Here is a 17171-nt window from a genome sequence, read left to right as displayed (position 1 = left end):
GGAAAGAAAATGCCCTCCCCTCCGCCCCCCACTCTGCAACTGTGTCTTGGTTACTTTGGATCCAGCTGGCATCTGGACAAGTGGTTCCAGCAATTGTCTGCAGTACTTTGTTGACTAACCTTATGCTGACCTTCCTTTCACAACGTGTTTACACCTTTCTTTTCCCCAAACTCACCTGCTGCTGCTTCATGGGTCTTTTGAATCACTGCTGAACGTCATTTATCCTTGTTTAAATTTGCATTGCATTTAAACCATACTGATGCTGCTGGCACTTTATTTATAGTATAGACAGTTTGAGGGAAGGATCACCTCAACCCCCTGTTTTATATCCCTAACTCAGCGCTTTTTCTAATTTTTGAAGCTCTTGTTTTTCCCTGGGGAGAGAAGAATGCACTAGGTTGGTTGACATGCCTGTTAAAATTGGAATAGAAGGTAGGCTACCCAGATCTGCATGATCATCAGAATCCACAATTTCCCCTCCAGCCCAGGTTGCTCCCAGCAGGGCCACCCAGCATTTGCACCCAGATTTTTACTGAGGGTGGAGACAGGGGCGTAGCCAGCAGAGAGGCGGCCCGTGTTCACACCTCTCCCCAGCGGCCCCTTGGAGTAAGGGAGATGAAGAAAATAAGGAGGGGTGAAGCTGGGGACCCTCAGGAGCTGGGCCCCCCCGGGTTCTTTGAATCTATCTGCTCAATTATTGATACACCTCTGGGTGGAGGAGAGGAGTGCCCTTGTAGTCTGATTCTCCGGTCATGAGAACCCTCAGACCTCTTCCAACCAGCAACTAGCAACCAGCACACCCTTCCCCACATAGAAACCATAGAGAGCTGTGCATACAGCAGCCACCATCAATGGACATGCAAGCCAACAAAGCACACTCTATGATCCCGAAGCCAGAGCAGCTTTGACAGGCCTGTGTCCACCTCCTGCTCCTTCATGGCCAATGAAAGGGCAGCTGTTGATGTCATGAAGATTTTTCAGTCTGCTGGTAGCATGAAGCATGCTGGGAAGGCGTGCCTACCTTTGATGGGAGGGCAGGGCTTGCAGCTGCCAATTCCAACACTGGAGCTCTCAGGAGTTGGCAGCAGACATGCTTGTTTGGGTTTGCAGAGCCAAGCTCATGTGTTACATACTGGGTAACATCTCGGGCTGGGCTCCTACCCAGTACCCACTTCAAAACAGTCGTGAACAAACCTACTGTTAGCTTCCATCAGGATTTTCCAGAGAGCTTGTGTTGCCACAGGGTCTTCCTCCTGTCATGGACATTCTTGAGTTACCTTTATTGGAGGGGAAAGGGGGCACAAAAATTCACAAAATAATGAGCAATGTTTTGAGTTAACTAAAATTCTTCTTTGGCTTTATATTAAGGGGAAAGTGTGGATGAGGTGAGGAAAAATTGCTAAGCATGACAAAAAGTCCTAGTCAGCACTTTGTAATAGTCTTAAGACAAAATGGAGGGGATGTCCTTTAGGCTAGATCCATGCTCCTTTTTTTCTTGCTTAACATCCAGCCCTAAAAAGAGCTCTCTGACTGCTTTGTGACCTTTTAGTTGGTCCTAATAAAAGGTATGGTCCTACTACTGTTGTTTGGGGTTTCCCCCCCTCTAACGGGTCAAATTGGCTTCTTGTATTTCTTGTTGAGTGATCTTAACCTAGGTGCTTTGTATCTCTTCCTACAGGAATTACACCCATTTCCATCACCCCATTTATGGAAACTGCTACACATTCAACGACAACAGCAGCACCCTCTGGATGTCTTCCTTGCCTGGGATCAATAATGGTGAGCAGATGCACAGAAGATGGTGGCGATGGATGTCAGGAAAGGCTCTCTGGGTCTATAGCCTTGACCCTCTTTTTGGTCTCTACTATGGCCAGCAGCTAATAAGTGCCAAGGAAGCCTCTCAAAGAAAAGGCCCAACTTCTGCTTCCTATATGTGTTTTTCAGCCTTTCACTCAGCTCAGCTCAGTCCTCCTTTGTCTAGGGCCTATTTCCCACAGATGGGATACTAAGATGGTTTTTGAGCATCAGCAGTTCAGGCTACAAGGTACATTGGGACTGCATGGGGGAATGCTTCTCCATGAGGAAAAATGGAGCACCTTTGCCACTGTCATGCCCCCATTCGAGGACATTGGAGAGGAGGGGGGGCAGGGGACTTACTAGAAAGTGGGGAGGCACCTGAGGAGGAGCAGGCCAGTGATTTGAATGGGGAGGTAGCTGAGACAGGTCAGGGTGAGTGTTTGTCGCAAGAGGGGCCAGCAGGGCCAAGTGATCTTTGGAGAGAAGGGTCATGATCTGAGCCAGAGATGGAACAGCCACTATCTCCTTGAGGACGCAGGCGGGGGAAACGTCAACAGCAGGTGAGCAAATTATGGAGGAGTAGTCGACTAGCAAGAAGACAGCAGGAGCCGGATTGAATCTATGGCAGCTGGCGGGGGTGGAGTGTTGATTAAGTGCACATGGCTGCTGACTATAAATTGGGCAGCCTGTACTTGAACAAACTGCTGGAAACAACACGTCAAATCTGCTTGGAGCTTTTGTCAGAGAGGTTGTGACTTTGGAATTTGGGCTTCTCACTCCTATATTCATGGTGAGACTGTTAAAACTGACCATTTATCAGTAAAAGCTGAAATCTGAGCCACTGGCTATTGTGTCATATATTTCTGGCCAGTGTCTTCCGTAGAGCGAGCTCGTGACAGCCACCTCCATCAGCTCTTTGTGTGAAATGGGCCTCTGTGACACAGAAGCAAAGACTCAAGGCAACCCTCTTGCCTTGCCCTCGCCCTGCTCCCAACCCTTTCAGCTTGGCCAGCATCCACTCAGTTAGCAAGTTCTAACTTCTCCAGTTTAATTTCTGCATAGCCCAGGGTACCACATTCACCACAATCCAGTCTCAGCAGCACATGTGACTCTTTGAAAGGCTGCTGTGGCCTAACTGCCAATTCAATAGACACTCAGTCCTGAACACCCTTTAGATTCTCTCACACTCATCGCACTTGGTCTGCAGCCTCTTCATAGTCTTTAGTCCTATCTGTTGTACCTTACTCTCATTCTTCTGGAGCCACCTTCTGCCTTACTCTGCTATGTTGGCCTTGGACCATGACTGGCCTCTGTCTTCCTTGCTTTCTGGCATCTCTACAGGCCTCTCTCTGGTAGTCCGCACGGAGCAAAATGACTTTATCCCACTGTTATCCACTGTGACGGGAGCCCGAGTGATGGTCCACAATCAGAATGAACCAGCCTTCATGGATGAAGGGGGCTTTAACATCCGTCCTGGTGTGGAAACAACCATCAGTATGAGAAAGGTGAGGAGGATGGGGCATGGCTTCTGTGCATGGCTAGCTGGAGACACCTTTTGGGGTGAGGAGTGGAGGGGCAAGTAAGCACACAGTTGCAATGAGATCTTTCAGTTCAAAGTTTGTGGTCTGGATTCATAGGCTACTACTAGTGATGTGCACGGAACCACGGAGTTCCGGTTCGCAGCTGAGCAGGGGGGCTCTTTAAGGCCGGGGGAAGGTGCACTTACCCCTCCCACTAATTTCTCCCCACCGATGCTCCTTTTTTGAAAAGCATTTGGGGTGGCAGCATACCTCCCTGCTGCCCCTTCCCCCATTCTTCAGCAAAAGGCTTCAGAATGTGCGATTGCACGTGCACGTCTAACGCACACATGCACGCAACGCACACACGTGATGCATACATGCAGTCGCACACTCTGAAGCCTTTTGCCGAGGAATGGGGGAAGGGGCAGCAGGGAGGTACACTGCTGCCCCAATTGCTTTTCAAAAAAGGAGCGCCGGCAGGGAGGAAGTGGCAGGAGGAGTAAGTGCACCTTCCCCTGCCCTTAAAGAGCCCCCCTGGCGTCAAACCGCGAACTGCCACCCAACCCAGTGAATCGGTTCACAGGCCTTTAGAATGGCCTGCGAACTGGTCCATGCACATCACTAGTCATTACAAGTAAAAATAAAATAAAACATATTCCCATAAAACTAGAGGGTATCAACAAACAGTGAACAACCTGAATTGTCATGATGACAATTTTCTATTCTATTATCTAGGGCTGGGTGTATGTACGCGTGCATGTGCCTATGCGCACATGTGCAATAAGATTAACATCTGAAGAGCAGAAAAGATCCATAGCTGAACTAAGAGTTGCTCATAATTCTGCAGCTGAAGCAAATGCCTGTTAAAAACATAGTGCTCACAAAATGAACCTATGGCCGCATTTGCACATAATGCTAAAACTGAGTTGAATGGGGCAGAGGTTGGAATTCATATACATCCAAATGTGTGAAACCACAGTTTCACGGCAAAAGCCATGTGGAATGTGCTCCCTGTGGATATAAGACTGTCTTCCTTGGAGGCCTTCAGGAGAGCCTTAAATACTCAACTTTTTAGCCTGGCTTTTGATAATATTATATATTAAAATATATAATATTTTAATATTATTAATATTTTAATAATATTAAAATATTTTAATAATATTAAAATATTTTAATAATATTAAAATATTTTAATAATATTTAATATTATCTAGTTTTAATTCTAATTTTGATCTCTTTAATTGGTTTTTTATTTTAATTATGTATTTTTTATTTTAATGTAAACCACCCTGAGCCACCTTTGGAAGGGCGGTATATAAATCAAATAAATAAATTAATGAAGAAATAAAAGCGACCTGTGGTTTCTCTTGCCAAACTCCCATTTGAACCTTCAGTTTGTAGTGAATGTTGCTGCTCCAACCTAAAGTTTGAAGTGGCAGCGTTACGTCTGAATGCAGACACCACCCTAACTGGGGTTTTGTACTGTTTCTGCAACCAAAATCATACAGAGGGCGGCCCAGACCCACCCAGGAGCACGCCCACTCCATGCCTGCCACAATCCTCACTGGCTGCCTCTCCAAGCACCTGCCCTACCCTCCTGTGGGCTCCTCAAGCCATTGCCCAGCAACAGGGACTTCGTGTTGTTCCATCTCAAACTTCTATGCCTGCCAAAAGGAGAAGTCACATGGCGGGGTGCCCACTTTCCACTGTGTCTCTTGTTCCCCCCTCTGGCAATCAGAAGAGAAAAGTGATGGGATCGAAAGACAGGCCCTATGTGTTTTGGTCTCCAAAAATGAACAGATCACGAAGTATGTTCATAAACACATGCAGTTGCAGTGTGGTGGCACCATAAACCGGCCAACCTGATGAGATAGCTGTAAAGATAACATATGGCAGGGCAGCGATACCCGTGGTCAGGTTTAAAAGGCAGCCCCACCCAGGAATTATTGAATGGCTCTGCTCTATTTTTTGTACAGTGAAGTTGGGGGAGGGGGCCCCAGCCCCTTCCCCTTGAATAGAAGCAGTATTTGGGATTGCTCATGAGAAGAACCATCCAGTAGTAGCAGTATTGCCTCCAGTTTATTTTATTTTATTTATTTCTTCGGTATCTATACCACCCTTCCAAAAATGGCTCAGGGCGGTTCACACAGAGAAATAACAAATAAATAAGATAAACAAAATTGATCCCTGTCCCCAAAGGGCTCACAATCTAAAAAGAAACATAAGACAGACACCAGCAACAGTCACTGGAGGTACTGTGCTAGGGGTGGACAGGGCCAGTTACTCCCCCCCCTGCTAAATAAAGAGAATCACCACATTAAAAGGTGCCTCTTTGCCAGGTTAGCAGGGGTAGTTGCAGGAGAGATTTCTCCTGCGTGATGATGACAGATGCTTCTCCAAAGCAGACCTCCCTCTCATGAGAGTGAAAGGCCATGGAGACGGCAGCTGCTGCCCAGCCTGGTTACTCCACATAAGTAAGCCGCGGGGACGGGTACCCCAGCAACCCCTTTCCTTATCCTGGCGACTGCCGTGAAGAAGCAGTCCAAGCAGTCCCTCTGCCAATCCAGTCATCCATTGGCACATATCTGTGTTTGGTTTTGCCTTGTACAGCCACCCTGCTTTCCTGGGAACAATGATATTCGCAATTCCCCACAGCGGCCAATCTGTATACACCACAACACCAGTCCAAACCCAGAAAATTCGAATGAGAGTAAAGATCTATCCACACTCCTGGTTTTTCCCTAGTTTGCCCACCTGGGACCACCCAGGTACATGGAGTGGCCACTACCCCTTGGGAGTATGAAAGGGTTGCCTGGAGAGGAGAGGGTCAAGGTGGACAAGTTCTATTGTTTACCAGAGAGAACGGGAGCCACACACAAGCGGGGGGGGGAGCTTGATTTGGATGGCCTACCTCATGAGAGCACAGTCAATGGAGGCCCAAAGCTTACTGAACCTCTGGTCTTCCCCAGTGGACTGGCCCTCTGATGGGAGGGCTAATCCCCGCCCAACAAACCGACACAGGGGTAGGAGTGTGCTTGGGTGTTCCTGGATTGCTTTGCCCAGTTCTGCCATCACAACAGCATCCTTTGTCACAGTGGACCAGAGCCCGGGATCCTTTGCCCTCCCTAACAAGGAGGGAGGGCACAGGGAGCAGAGGGGCCTTTGCTCCATGTGCCGACATTGAGAGAGGCTAAATTGTCATGCACATGGGACAGGACCTTCTCTGTTATTGCCCCCAGGCTCTTGTATGCTCTCTCGGTGAATGTCCGCACTTTGACAGCCGGGGCTGCTTTTAAAAAACAGCTAAAGACCTTTTAATTTGTTCAGACTTTTACTCCTTAGAGGCTGCCAGGTTTCTCAGCTTTCTCTGTCTTTTTATAATGGTTGTTTAGTGGTGTTTTGTGGTTTTTACTGTTTAACTGATTTTAAGGTTTCAAATGTGATTTTCATGAAATTTTGTTGTATTTTAACTTTTGAAAACCTCCTTGGGATGCTTTATGAAAGACGGTATAAAACTGAACAGTTAATAAATAAAATATACATATTCCCTCCTAGGAAGTAATCATGATCCCTTCCCAGAGTAACAGAAAAATTGTGTCCCTCTCCACCCCTGCATTGCCAGCAATTGTGCTTGTGTGAGACTGTTTTGCTGAGGGGCTGTTGCGGGGGCAACGGTGCAATTGCTGTCAGGAGAAGGGCTTAGATGCCATTTAAAGGGATTTAAATGCCCTTTTCCTGCCAAGGGCGGGTGGACCATTCCAAAAAGGCAGAGTCACACTCAGCACGCCGCCTTGAGGATTGTGGCCAATGGCTGCTGCCCGGCAAGCGTTCTGACGCCTTGCCCACAGTCTGGTGACGTGAGCACTATGGAGCTTGCTGGGATGTGGCCTCGGCAGACCAGGAAAAGGCTCTCCTTCCCTGAAACCAGAGGTTGCAGGGCTCCAGTTGGAGGAACATTTGCAATGAGATTCGTTACAAAAATTAACCTCAAGTTCACCTACCCATGGTTTGCCGTTATGTACGAATGTGGCCATTACATCTTTTTCTCAACTGTCCGTAAATCATGAAAGTCATTTTGGAGCCAAGGGATTTTTGGCTGGTCCCTGCTCCTCAGCCTGTGTTCCCAAAAGATGTATACGATGAAAACTTGGACCAAAGAGGCCCAGATTCACATTCTTGCTCAGCCAAAAATCTCATTGGGTGATCTTGGGCCAGTCATTTGCTCTCAGCCTAATGTACCTAGTAGAGTTGTTCTAAGGATAAAACGGGGAGAGGAACCATGTATGGGAGAAAAGCAGAATCAAAAAGGCATGAATAATATGGTCACCTTCCATGTTACATGGCAGAAGTGGTTAAGGCAGTAATCCTGCATCCCATACATGAAGAGAGTAGAATGAGGACTCACTCCTCATAATTTTGCTTCTCTGCCTTGCACTGCCTCTGTGCTCAGTGAACCATTGCTTTGGATGCACACTACTATTACTACTACTACAAATATTTATATACCGCTTTTCATCAAAGGTTTCCAAAGCGGTATACAGAGAGAGAGAGAGAGAGAGAGAGAGAGAGAGATGGATCCCTGTCCTCCCAAAAGGGCTCCCAATCTAAAAGGAAACACAAGATAGACTCCAGCAACTGTGCTGGGGGTGGATAGGGCCAGTTGCTCTCCCTCTGCTTAACAAAAGGAACCACCACTTCTAAAAGTGTCTCTTTGCCCAGTTAGCACTACCCTAGAGCAGGCTGTAGGCCTTCCAGCTGAGGCCTTCCCCATTCTTACCTTGGAGCATCTATTGGTCCACTTCTCTCCCAGGCCCAAATCATGCAGACTCCCCCATGCAGCAGCAAGAGTGGTGTCTTGTTCTGGGGCTTGTCCAAGAGCAGGCTGCTGGATACTTTAAAGTGAGGCCTGGAAAGGGTCTTGCCTTGAATGGCTCACTGTGTCACAGTGGTGAGCCACCAAATGCATGGGAAGGAAGGGGAGAGTTGTCCTGGAACCCTATGAGGAACAGACAGAAGAAACTGGAATCCAATCTTACATTTCCCCAAGTTCTTTGATGTTAGAAGTGGTGGGTGGCGGAGAGGTTCATCTTAAATTCAGAGTCCTCTTCCTTTTGGGTAAAGGAACTATATTTAACCTTGATTTTTAACGGCAGGGGGGTGGGGGATCTTGAAATCAGTCATCTTTTATTTGGGTAAATATGGTACTCTTCTGACCAGGCAAGAGGCCAGGCTCCCGATGTGTAGACTGTTGCCATACTCCTGTTTTCTTCTGTGCCTGAAGAGAGCTCCAAGCAGTCACACATCTAGGTAGTTTCCCAGGCTGGGCCCCAACCTCAGGCAAAGAGGTTCCCAGTTCAAGCCATATATTCACCAAGTGGGAGAGGGAAGAAAGACGATAAGCTAGCATGACAGGCCAGTGCAAATCAGAGAGAGGGAAGGAAGATGCATTAACTCGACACACGGCACACTAAAATTTAAATTTTAAAGTCTTTTTATCTATTGTGATTTTAGTCTCTTTTTATGCATTTTAAATGTTTTATATTATGTTTTAATCTGTACACCGCCTAGAGATTTCTATATTAGGCGGTATAGAAATCCAATTAATAAATAATAAATAAATAAAATAACTATCAGGAAACAACAATCCGTCTTGCGGGCAGCTACAGCGACTGCACAGAAAATGGGAGTGATGTGCCCGTGAAGAACCTCTACCTCTCCCGCTATACTGAGCAGGTACCTTCATCCAACCCATCCTCACCCAATGCCTGGTACTAACCCAAACCCTATCCCCATGTTGGGTTTATTCCTATTAGAAACCTGTCACAATCGGTTTCTCGGGGTACTGTTAATGCAGACAAGGTTCTTCTTTCCCTTGTGTTAGGTCTGCATTCGTTCCTGTTTTCAGAGCAATATGGTGGAACGGTGTGGCTGTGGCCATTACTTCTACCCCTTGCCCCCTGGAGCAGTTTACTGTGACTACACTAAACATACCGCCTGGGGTGAGTGTGGTGGGGAGGCAGGGAGGAGTCCCCAAGCCTACCCATTTCAACTTTCTCTGGCCCCCGCCCCCAGCCTCCCTAATTCACTACTTGCGTGGGTACACAATGCTGGGGCTCCCTTCCCATGCACACGTCTTCCAGGATTAATTAATCGTCTCTTCCTCTCTCCTGTTGAGGTTATTGTTATTACAAACTCCAGGCTGAATTCAAAGCCGGATTCCTGGACTGTTTCTCCAAATGTCGGAAACCTTGCAAGTAAGTAGGTTTCAAAACTTGTGGAGTTGCATTCCTGGTGCTGGTCAAATTCCACAGAGCTTGCTGGGCAATAGAAAATATTCAATGAAATGGAACAAAACAGGGTTTGTACCCAACACATTGTTCCACCTTTGCCTCCCTGACTCTGGCTGTCGGAGGGAGCTCCCAAGCATCCTCTAGAAAACCAATAATACAGGGCTCATTAATTCCCTTTTTAGTGGTCTGCCACTATTTCACCAGCTGATCATTCTAGTCTCAATGCAGTCAATGTTATGTTGTGAATGGAAGCTGCTCGTATTGCAGAAAATAATTGTGCCACTTAGCCTAACTCAGTGTATGATTTTGCCAAGCCATAGAGGCTGGGCAGAATTCAATTTGGGCAGGAAGAATTCCAGATGAACCTGCAGAGCTTCCCAGAGCATTGTGGCTCTAAATTTCTTATACATCGTTCTTTAGGGTGACTGAATACCATCTGTCGGCTGGATACTCACGCTGGCCTTCTGCTGTCTCTGAGGTAGATGCGTTTCTGGTTGTATATACACATGCACATGCACATCTGGGAGCTACTGAAAGGCTAAGTATATGTTTCACACAAATGCATGTAACAGAGTCCAAAGCCCATTTTGAAAAATGAAAATATGGATATATGAATATGATGAATATTTATAGTATATACCACTTTTCAACAAAAGTTCCCAAATCAGTTTACAAAGAGAAATAAAAATCAATAAAGATGGAACTCTGTCCCCAAAGGGTTCATAATCTAAAAAGAAACATAAGACAGACACCAGCAACAGCCACTGGACGGATGCTGTGCTGGGGATGGATAGGGCCAGTTGCTCTCCCCCTGCTAAATAAAGAGAATCACCACTTTTAAAAGGTGCCTCTTTGCTCAGTTCGCAAGGGAAAAGCCACTTCTAGAAAGAGGACTTTAAAACACGGAAGTCAGAGGGGAGGAACAGGGCACTGAATTCTTTCCTGCTTGTGGGGCTCCCAAAACCAGTTTGTAAAAACAGGAAGAAAGCTACCTGGGGCAGTGAATTTGGAGCAAAGATACTGTGAGTGGAGGAAATATTAAGTAAATGCCTCTCCTTTCCCTGCCACATCTTCTCTACAAATTTCACCCTTCTAAAGTGCTTTTTATTTTAAATTGCATTTGCACATATTTAGTTAGCGGCATACATTGACCCTTTTGTGCAACTCTGTCCTTCCAGGAGTGGGTGTTTCACATGCTGTCTCGGCAGAATAAGTACAACATCACGTCCCAAAGGTAAGAGTACCACCTACAGTCAAAATGAGAATTTAGGGCTAGAGAGAAATCCAGTGGTTGGCCAAATTCTGACCTCCAAAGGGGACACAGAGGGGCATAGTTGCAAACATTGAAAAGAGAGGGGGGAACAGGGGGAAAGATGTAACATAGCACCCAGCTCTGTGATAAGGCAGAGTGGGAGAAGTGTATGGCGGATTCTAAAATCAATCTTGGGATAGAATGTAAGCTGGATTACTGGAATCGAGGTACATTTTCTTAGAGAGGATCTCCAGTGCAAGAAGCAATACGTCCCCCAGAGAACGTTGCTCGTTTTTATCAGCAGCCACAGATTGTTGAGTGGCCCAAGAGAACCAACTTTGGATCAAGCATGTAAAGTGACATACGTACAGCTGAGGGCTTGAGCGTTATCTAATTATTAAGATTAGTGGCTGACATGGTGAAGAAAACTACTCAAAGTAGTCCCATTGGAATTAAAAGGACAGCTTAGGCATGTCAGCCATTTGTTTTAGCTAGCTAGACTGCAACAGATGAGTACTATGGATTTATTTTTTTTACAGTGAAATATTTAACAAAATATTTGTACCTCACTTCTTCATTCAAAGAAACCACCACCACCAAACTTGGAGACTAATTCCCCAGTTCTGTAACGGAGGTCCCTGTATAGGAGCAAGCATACAAGCACTGAGCCACTGCATATCATTGCATATCACTGCATATCACCAGATGACAGAAGAAGAAAAATTATAGAACCAGTGATAAACCACACTCTGTCCTACTCATGGTGAAATAGGAGGTCTGGTACCCACATTGACTGATTAATTGTGGGTTCAAGTAACCAGGTCTGCCTAGTCATTTGAAGCTCATGATGAATCGCCATAAGGCATTTTTTCCGCCAGCTTCTGGTGCTGTGAATGGGAATAATTCTCCCAAGTGATGACATTACCACATGACTGGATTAAGCAAGTCATCTAAGCCAATTCATATGCAGAACCACCTCCAAGCACATGCACCTTCTGGCCTATCTGCAACATGCTGATTAATGAGCTGCCTGTGTGCAGGGAGGCTCTGATGTAGATGTGCTTTCAAGTGATTCCCCCATGGGCATTCTAGAGCTGATTGTTTTATAGAGCAGTGTTTCTCAACCACCGGTCCGCAGACCGGTGCCGGTCCGTGAGCTGTTGGGTTCTGGTCTGTGAGGGTACTGGTCCCTCACACATAGAGGGGCGGGGCCTGGGATCCATGGAGTCTGGGTGAGCTTTCCAGAGCTCATTTCTAGGCAGGCAGTCCTCATTGCTGGATGACATTAATTTAGCTTCCTCAGATGAACATTATCCAGCAACGAGGGCTGCCTGGAAATGAGCTCCGGAGAGCTCCCAGTGGTGGCCTCTAGCAGCCCAAAATTGTTTGGGGGGGCTGGGGTTGGGAGGGTAACCCCTAAACTAACTGCTAGTCTGGGATACTGCACACGAAGAATGTCCTTGACTCCAAAAACATTGAGAAACACTGCTATGGAAGCGTGTACCTTGTGTCTGCCTTCCCATTTGAATTGGCTCTGAACCTAATCAAAGTGAGGAATGAGGAAGTACAGGGAGAAGGGATTAGGCCACATGATTACCATTTGATGGAAAGGGATGTTGGAACACGAGGACTGATTTCAGATCCAGATATGAAAAGACTGATGACTCATGGGAGCCTATAATATAGATGAATTCAAGTGAAACACTCCATAGGTTACAGGAAAATATCAAAGAAGAAAACATTTATGGTTGCTACATTGATGCTGGCATTGCTTCCAAATGTATGATATTTTATAGTACAGTTTACACAGCTTAGTCAGAGCTCATAAGATACAATTGGGATACCATTAAGAGTGTTGGGGGTAAATACTTGTAGGCTTGTAGACCTGAAGACATTGGCTTTTGGATTTGGAAGGAGTGGAAGTTAGATTTGAGAGCTCAGACATCCATGAACTACTTATTTCTGCCGTTTACTCAATCTCTGTTTCATTGCCAGGAATGGAATTGCCAAAGTAAATATATTTTTCAAGGAGTGGAGTTATAAAAGCAATGGGGAGTCTCCTGCTTTCACAGTATGTATTATATTCATCATCACACATTGACACCTGACTGAACACTGCTCTCCAAGACTAAACCACCACCACCACCACCCTTTAACTTAGAGGCCTTTCTAGATAGCCAGCTTGGAGAGCTACACTGGTATAAGTTGTTGTGTAGGAATTCCCTCAAGCCAATGTTTCTGTTTGGAGAAGACTGACAAGTTTGCAGGTCTCAAGCTGCAGAATGTTGTTGTTGTTCTGCAGCAAAGAGCCAAAGTAATTGAGTGGCACTTTAAATGTGATGGTTAGAATATTATGAGCACCTGCTAGACTGTCCATGGCTTCACTGATGCTGAGGAACACAGCTCCTTCCTTCTCCCCGGCCCCACTACTTGCGAACAGCAGCCCCTCAGAGAACAAACTCACACAGGAGCTGAAATCTGCTAATCCCAAGCCAAAAGATAGCAGTTCTTCCCATTCCAAGCAGAGATGGAGCTGGCCTATGCAGCTCTTTCTGGAGTGTTCAAGTTCTTCCCTCTCTACTCTCAATTGTGCAGGTGGTGACTTTACTTTCACAGCTGGGGAACCAATGGAGTCTTTGGTTTGGCTCATCTGTTCTCTCAGTGATAGAGCTGGCAGAGTTGATTTTGGATTTCATTGCCATCACCTGCATCCTGGCTTTCAACTGGCTCTACTTGCATCGGTCCTCTGATCTCCCTGCATCCAACAGCCACGACAATACAGCCTTCCACAGTGCGCCTCCTGCTCCTGGTGCCCCCCTGCAACATGCCTCTGTGGAGAACGGGGTTGCAGCACTGCCGTCCTACAACAGCTTAGAATCACTAGCCCTGCAGAGTGTTTCCTTCAGGAGAACAGAATGAGGGACGGACCAGGATGGCCTGCTTATGGCCTGCAGCATTAAGATGCGTATTACTCAGCTTATAGAACCAGTCAGCTGGCTGTAGACACCACCACAGGCCGAGGGAACTGAAATGTCTCCATAATGTTATGGACAAAAAGAAGTTACAGCATGTACAGAACCATGTGACTGAGGAGCACCCACCCCTGGTATGAATTGCCATTGCTATACCCAACCACTATAATCTAAAAATAAGCAGCAGATTAAAGATACAGCTATGTGTACCACCAAAGGGCAAGATGGCTTCCTTTCCCCACCTGCAATGCATAATGGGCAAAAACCTAGAATGAATGTGAAATTCAGACAGTAGGGGTAGGGTGGGTATATAGAGCTAGGTACCAACAGCGAGCCACCTAATAGCTCAGTGGGGAAGTAGCTTGCCTAGCGAGCAAGAGGTTGCCAGTTCGAATCCCCGCTGATATGTTTCCCAGACTATGGGAAACACCAACATTGGGCAGCAGCGATATAGGAAGATTCTGAAAGACATCATCTCATACTGCGCCGGAGATGGCAATGGTAAACCTCTCCTGTATTCTACCAAAGACAACCACAGGGCTCTGTGATCGCCAAGAGTCGACACCAACTCAACGGCACAACTTTACCTTACTTTACCAACATCCATCCACACCTTAGCCCACTTATTTTTATCTTATTCAAAAGGTAGGTAGGCTTGCAGATCCTTTTCATTTTATACTGAGTGATGACACACATACAGGCAATGGAGATTAAACAAGCAGAAATGTGTGAGTTTCTAGTATTGGCACTCTGGCGGTATTCTCCCAGAGGTGTCACTACCATTAGACAAGGGGAGACAGTTGTCTCGGGGCCCCACTGCCTCAAGGGGCCGCCCTAGAGACTCTCTCTTCAAGAACAAAAGTAAGAAGACATTCTGTAAAAATCAACGCTTTGTTTGTTTGTTTGTTTGGTGTGTGATTTGTTCCCCTTGGTCAAGCTACTATGTTGCTCGCTCTCTCCCCCCACACCCATGAACCGTTTATGTGTTGTACATGTGAGTGAAGTCCCATCCTGTGTGTGTGTGTGTGTGTGTGTGTGTGTGTGTGTGTGTGTGAGAGAGAGAGAGAGAGAGAGAGAGAGAATTCATAAGCTTTAAACACACACACACACACACACACACACGTTTTCAAAGTATGCCAAAACTATTCTAGTGCAAACTTGTAAGAAAAACCCTCCCCATCCCAACAGTATACCTTGTTGTGAGGAAATTAGTTAGTGCAAAAGTATTAAAAGCTTTGAAAAGAATGCGGGGGGGGGGGGATCTGACAAAATGGATCTGTTTTTGTTCCTTTTTACTCCTGAAGTTACACTGCTTATAGCTCTAATCTGGTCTCTATGTGTGTTGCTTTCTCTCACCCCCACCCTTACTAAAAATATTTATATGCTGCCTTTTTAGCAACAGAGTTCTTACAATGGCTTAAATAACAAAATATGAGAAAACTGTTCTCCCGACATGTTTCCCAACCTTTTAAACATTACTATTTAATTTTATTTTGCTTTGTGCTTGTAGCATGCTCCCCCACCAAAAGTCTATTTTTGTACTGTGTACACTTACTGCAAAATAAGGCTTTGCAAATCAGTTCACAAGAAACTCATTTTTAAATTGCACATGAAATGATTGGTTGTCTTTAAATTCTGCAAAATTGGGGTAACTCCATATATGACATTCTGCTGTCCTATTTGAAATCAAAATGGTGGCTTTTCTTTCTGTCATGTATAGACACACTTATACATTGTATATATACTGTAGTATATAGACATACACTATAGTTGCATATGATTTTTTTGCATATGATTTTCTTAAATGAAATGTACTAAATAAAAGATCAAACTGAATTGCATGCTACTGTGATTGATGTAAAAAACGCTATTTGAATGTGCTTCTGAGTACATTCTTAGGATTGAAGTGCATGTGGCTAAAAGTCATATATATATGACACACAACCTGTTCTTCCTCCAAAGAGGTCGGGGTAGTGTACATGTTCTTCCTCCCCACTTTTATCCTCACCATAATCCTGTGAGGCAGGTTTGGAGGGGAGAGAGAGAATGTCTCAGCTAAAGTCCCACAGTGAGTTTCATGACTGAACGGGGGACACAAGTCCCGCAATCCTAGTCTTGACACTCTAATCACTACACCACACTGGTTCTTAGCTGTGTGTGTAGGATACAGGAGAAATCTGATGCAGGAGAAAAGGGAGATTCATTTTTAGCTGTGAAGCAAGCTTGTGGGGAGGAGAGTGTTGAATACTTTTAAGAGAGCATGAAAGGGCTTCATTATCAAAATGTGGGGAGGCTGTGGGCCCAAGCCCTGGATCTTTTAAGTACCTAGCAATACCTTTGTAAGGGAGAGAGGAAGAGTGATAGGATTTTCCATGCAAAAGCTGGTATTAGCAGGAATGTTCCAAATTTCTTCTAAAAATGAAAATATATATATATCTTTCCCGGAGTGTATTTTAGTGTAAAAAATAGTGAATTCAGCTAATTTGGGCGGGGGGGAGAGAATGAGAGAAAGAGCAGAGAGGAGGAGGAAGATAGATGGTGTGAGGTGGGCGCAAGGTTATGTGTGGCTCACCAGAGGTGCATCAGAATCTGGTGCATCAAAATCTGGCCCACCACCAAATTTTAGTTTGACACCCCCTGGCATAGTGCATTTGCAAGAGAGAGAAAATCCAAACCCCAATATTTATGGGGGGGGTCTTTTATCGGGGGTATTCTTGTTGCATGCCCTGTAATTTCCTGCTGGATCCTGTGAATTAGATTCAATGTGAACTAGATATTCACTGTATTCATAATGGGGATGTGAGTGTGAGTGCACTATATATTGTAAAGTGTGTTTTTGTGTGTATATCAATGAGGGGCCCATTTTAAAATCTTGTCTCTGGGCCCACTCCAGCCTTGCTATGCCCTTGTATTCTTCGAACAGTGATTCCTAATCCTTCTTACCCTCCTAGTGCCAATATGACCTTTTGCTCATCTTCTGTTGTTTTCATGAAAGAAAGGATGCCCCTCTAACAGCAGAACTGGGCTTCAGTGCAGGGGTGTAGCAAGGTTGGAGTGGGCCCAGAGACAAGGTTTTAAAATGCTCCCCCTCACTGAAGCTCAGCTCATGAAGTAAAGAAATCTTAAATGCGGCTGAATAGTGGTAACAAAAAGCATAGTAAAATGCATGTGTGCATGTGAATAATCTATGTGCCACATAGAACATCATTCTAAATTATTTTTTAAAAGGTTTTATAAATTGTGGACGATGCAAGTCATTTAATGGTACTAAAGACATGCTGTTCTGGTAGCTTCAGGTCTTAACACCTACATCAATTTCGGAGGATGAAAACAACTGAAG

At 45.5% G+C, this 17171-nt stretch overlaps 2 protein-coding genes across 7 annotated transcripts in view; one reads left to right on the top strand and one right to left on the bottom strand.

Moving 5' to 3' along the window:
* Positions 1-15667, top strand: part of SCNN1A (sodium channel epithelial 1 subunit alpha) — a 43411-nt gene extending 27744 nt beyond the window's left edge. For 2 of the 4 annotated variants that reach the window (XM_053297860.1, XM_053297859.1), the window contains exons 6-14: positions 1679-1779; positions 3139-3302; positions 8952-9050; positions 9199-9316; positions 9493-9571; positions 10028-10085; positions 10786-10841; positions 12855-12930; positions 13455-15667. In XM_053297860.1, the coding sequence (XP_053153835.1) occupies positions 1679-1779; positions 3139-3302; positions 8952-9050; positions 9199-9316; positions 9493-9571; positions 10028-10085; positions 10786-10841; positions 12855-12930; positions 13455-13778 (1075 nt within the window). In that variant the 3' untranslated portion in view covers positions 13779-15667. Of the gene's footprint in view, positions 1-1678; positions 1780-3138; positions 3303-8951; positions 9051-9198; positions 9317-9492; positions 9572-10027; positions 10145-10785; positions 12228-12854; positions 12931-13454 lie in introns of those variants that run through there. The other 2 variants (XR_008316546.1, XM_053297861.1) reach the window with 2 other exon arrangements.
* The window catches only part of VAMP1 (vesicle associated membrane protein 1), a 40758-nt gene continuing 24184 nt past the window's right edge, over positions 598-17171 (bottom strand). Inside the window, exons 6-7 of one of the 3 annotated variants that reach the window (XR_008316547.1) lie at positions 8095-8313; positions 598-1277 (exon numbers count right to left, since the gene is read on the bottom strand). Coding sequence is in view for 2 of the 3 variants with exons in the window: in XM_053297862.1 (XP_053153837.1) it covers positions 8250-8313 (64 nt within the window). In the remaining variant the exon portion in view is untranslated. Of the gene's footprint in view, positions 1278-8019; positions 8314-17171 lie in introns of those variants that run through there. The other 2 variants (XM_053297865.1, XM_053297862.1) reach the window with 2 other exon arrangements.

This window comes from Hemicordylus capensis, chromosome 2 (assembly GCF_027244095.1).
Source record: "Hemicordylus capensis ecotype Gifberg chromosome 2, rHemCap1.1.pri, whole genome shotgun sequence".
NCBI classification, from domain to species: domain Eukaryota; kingdom Metazoa; phylum Chordata; class Lepidosauria; order Squamata; family Cordylidae; genus Hemicordylus; species Hemicordylus capensis.
Note: the sequence above shows the minus strand (reverse complement) of the source record. Positions and strands in the feature narration are given on the sequence as shown.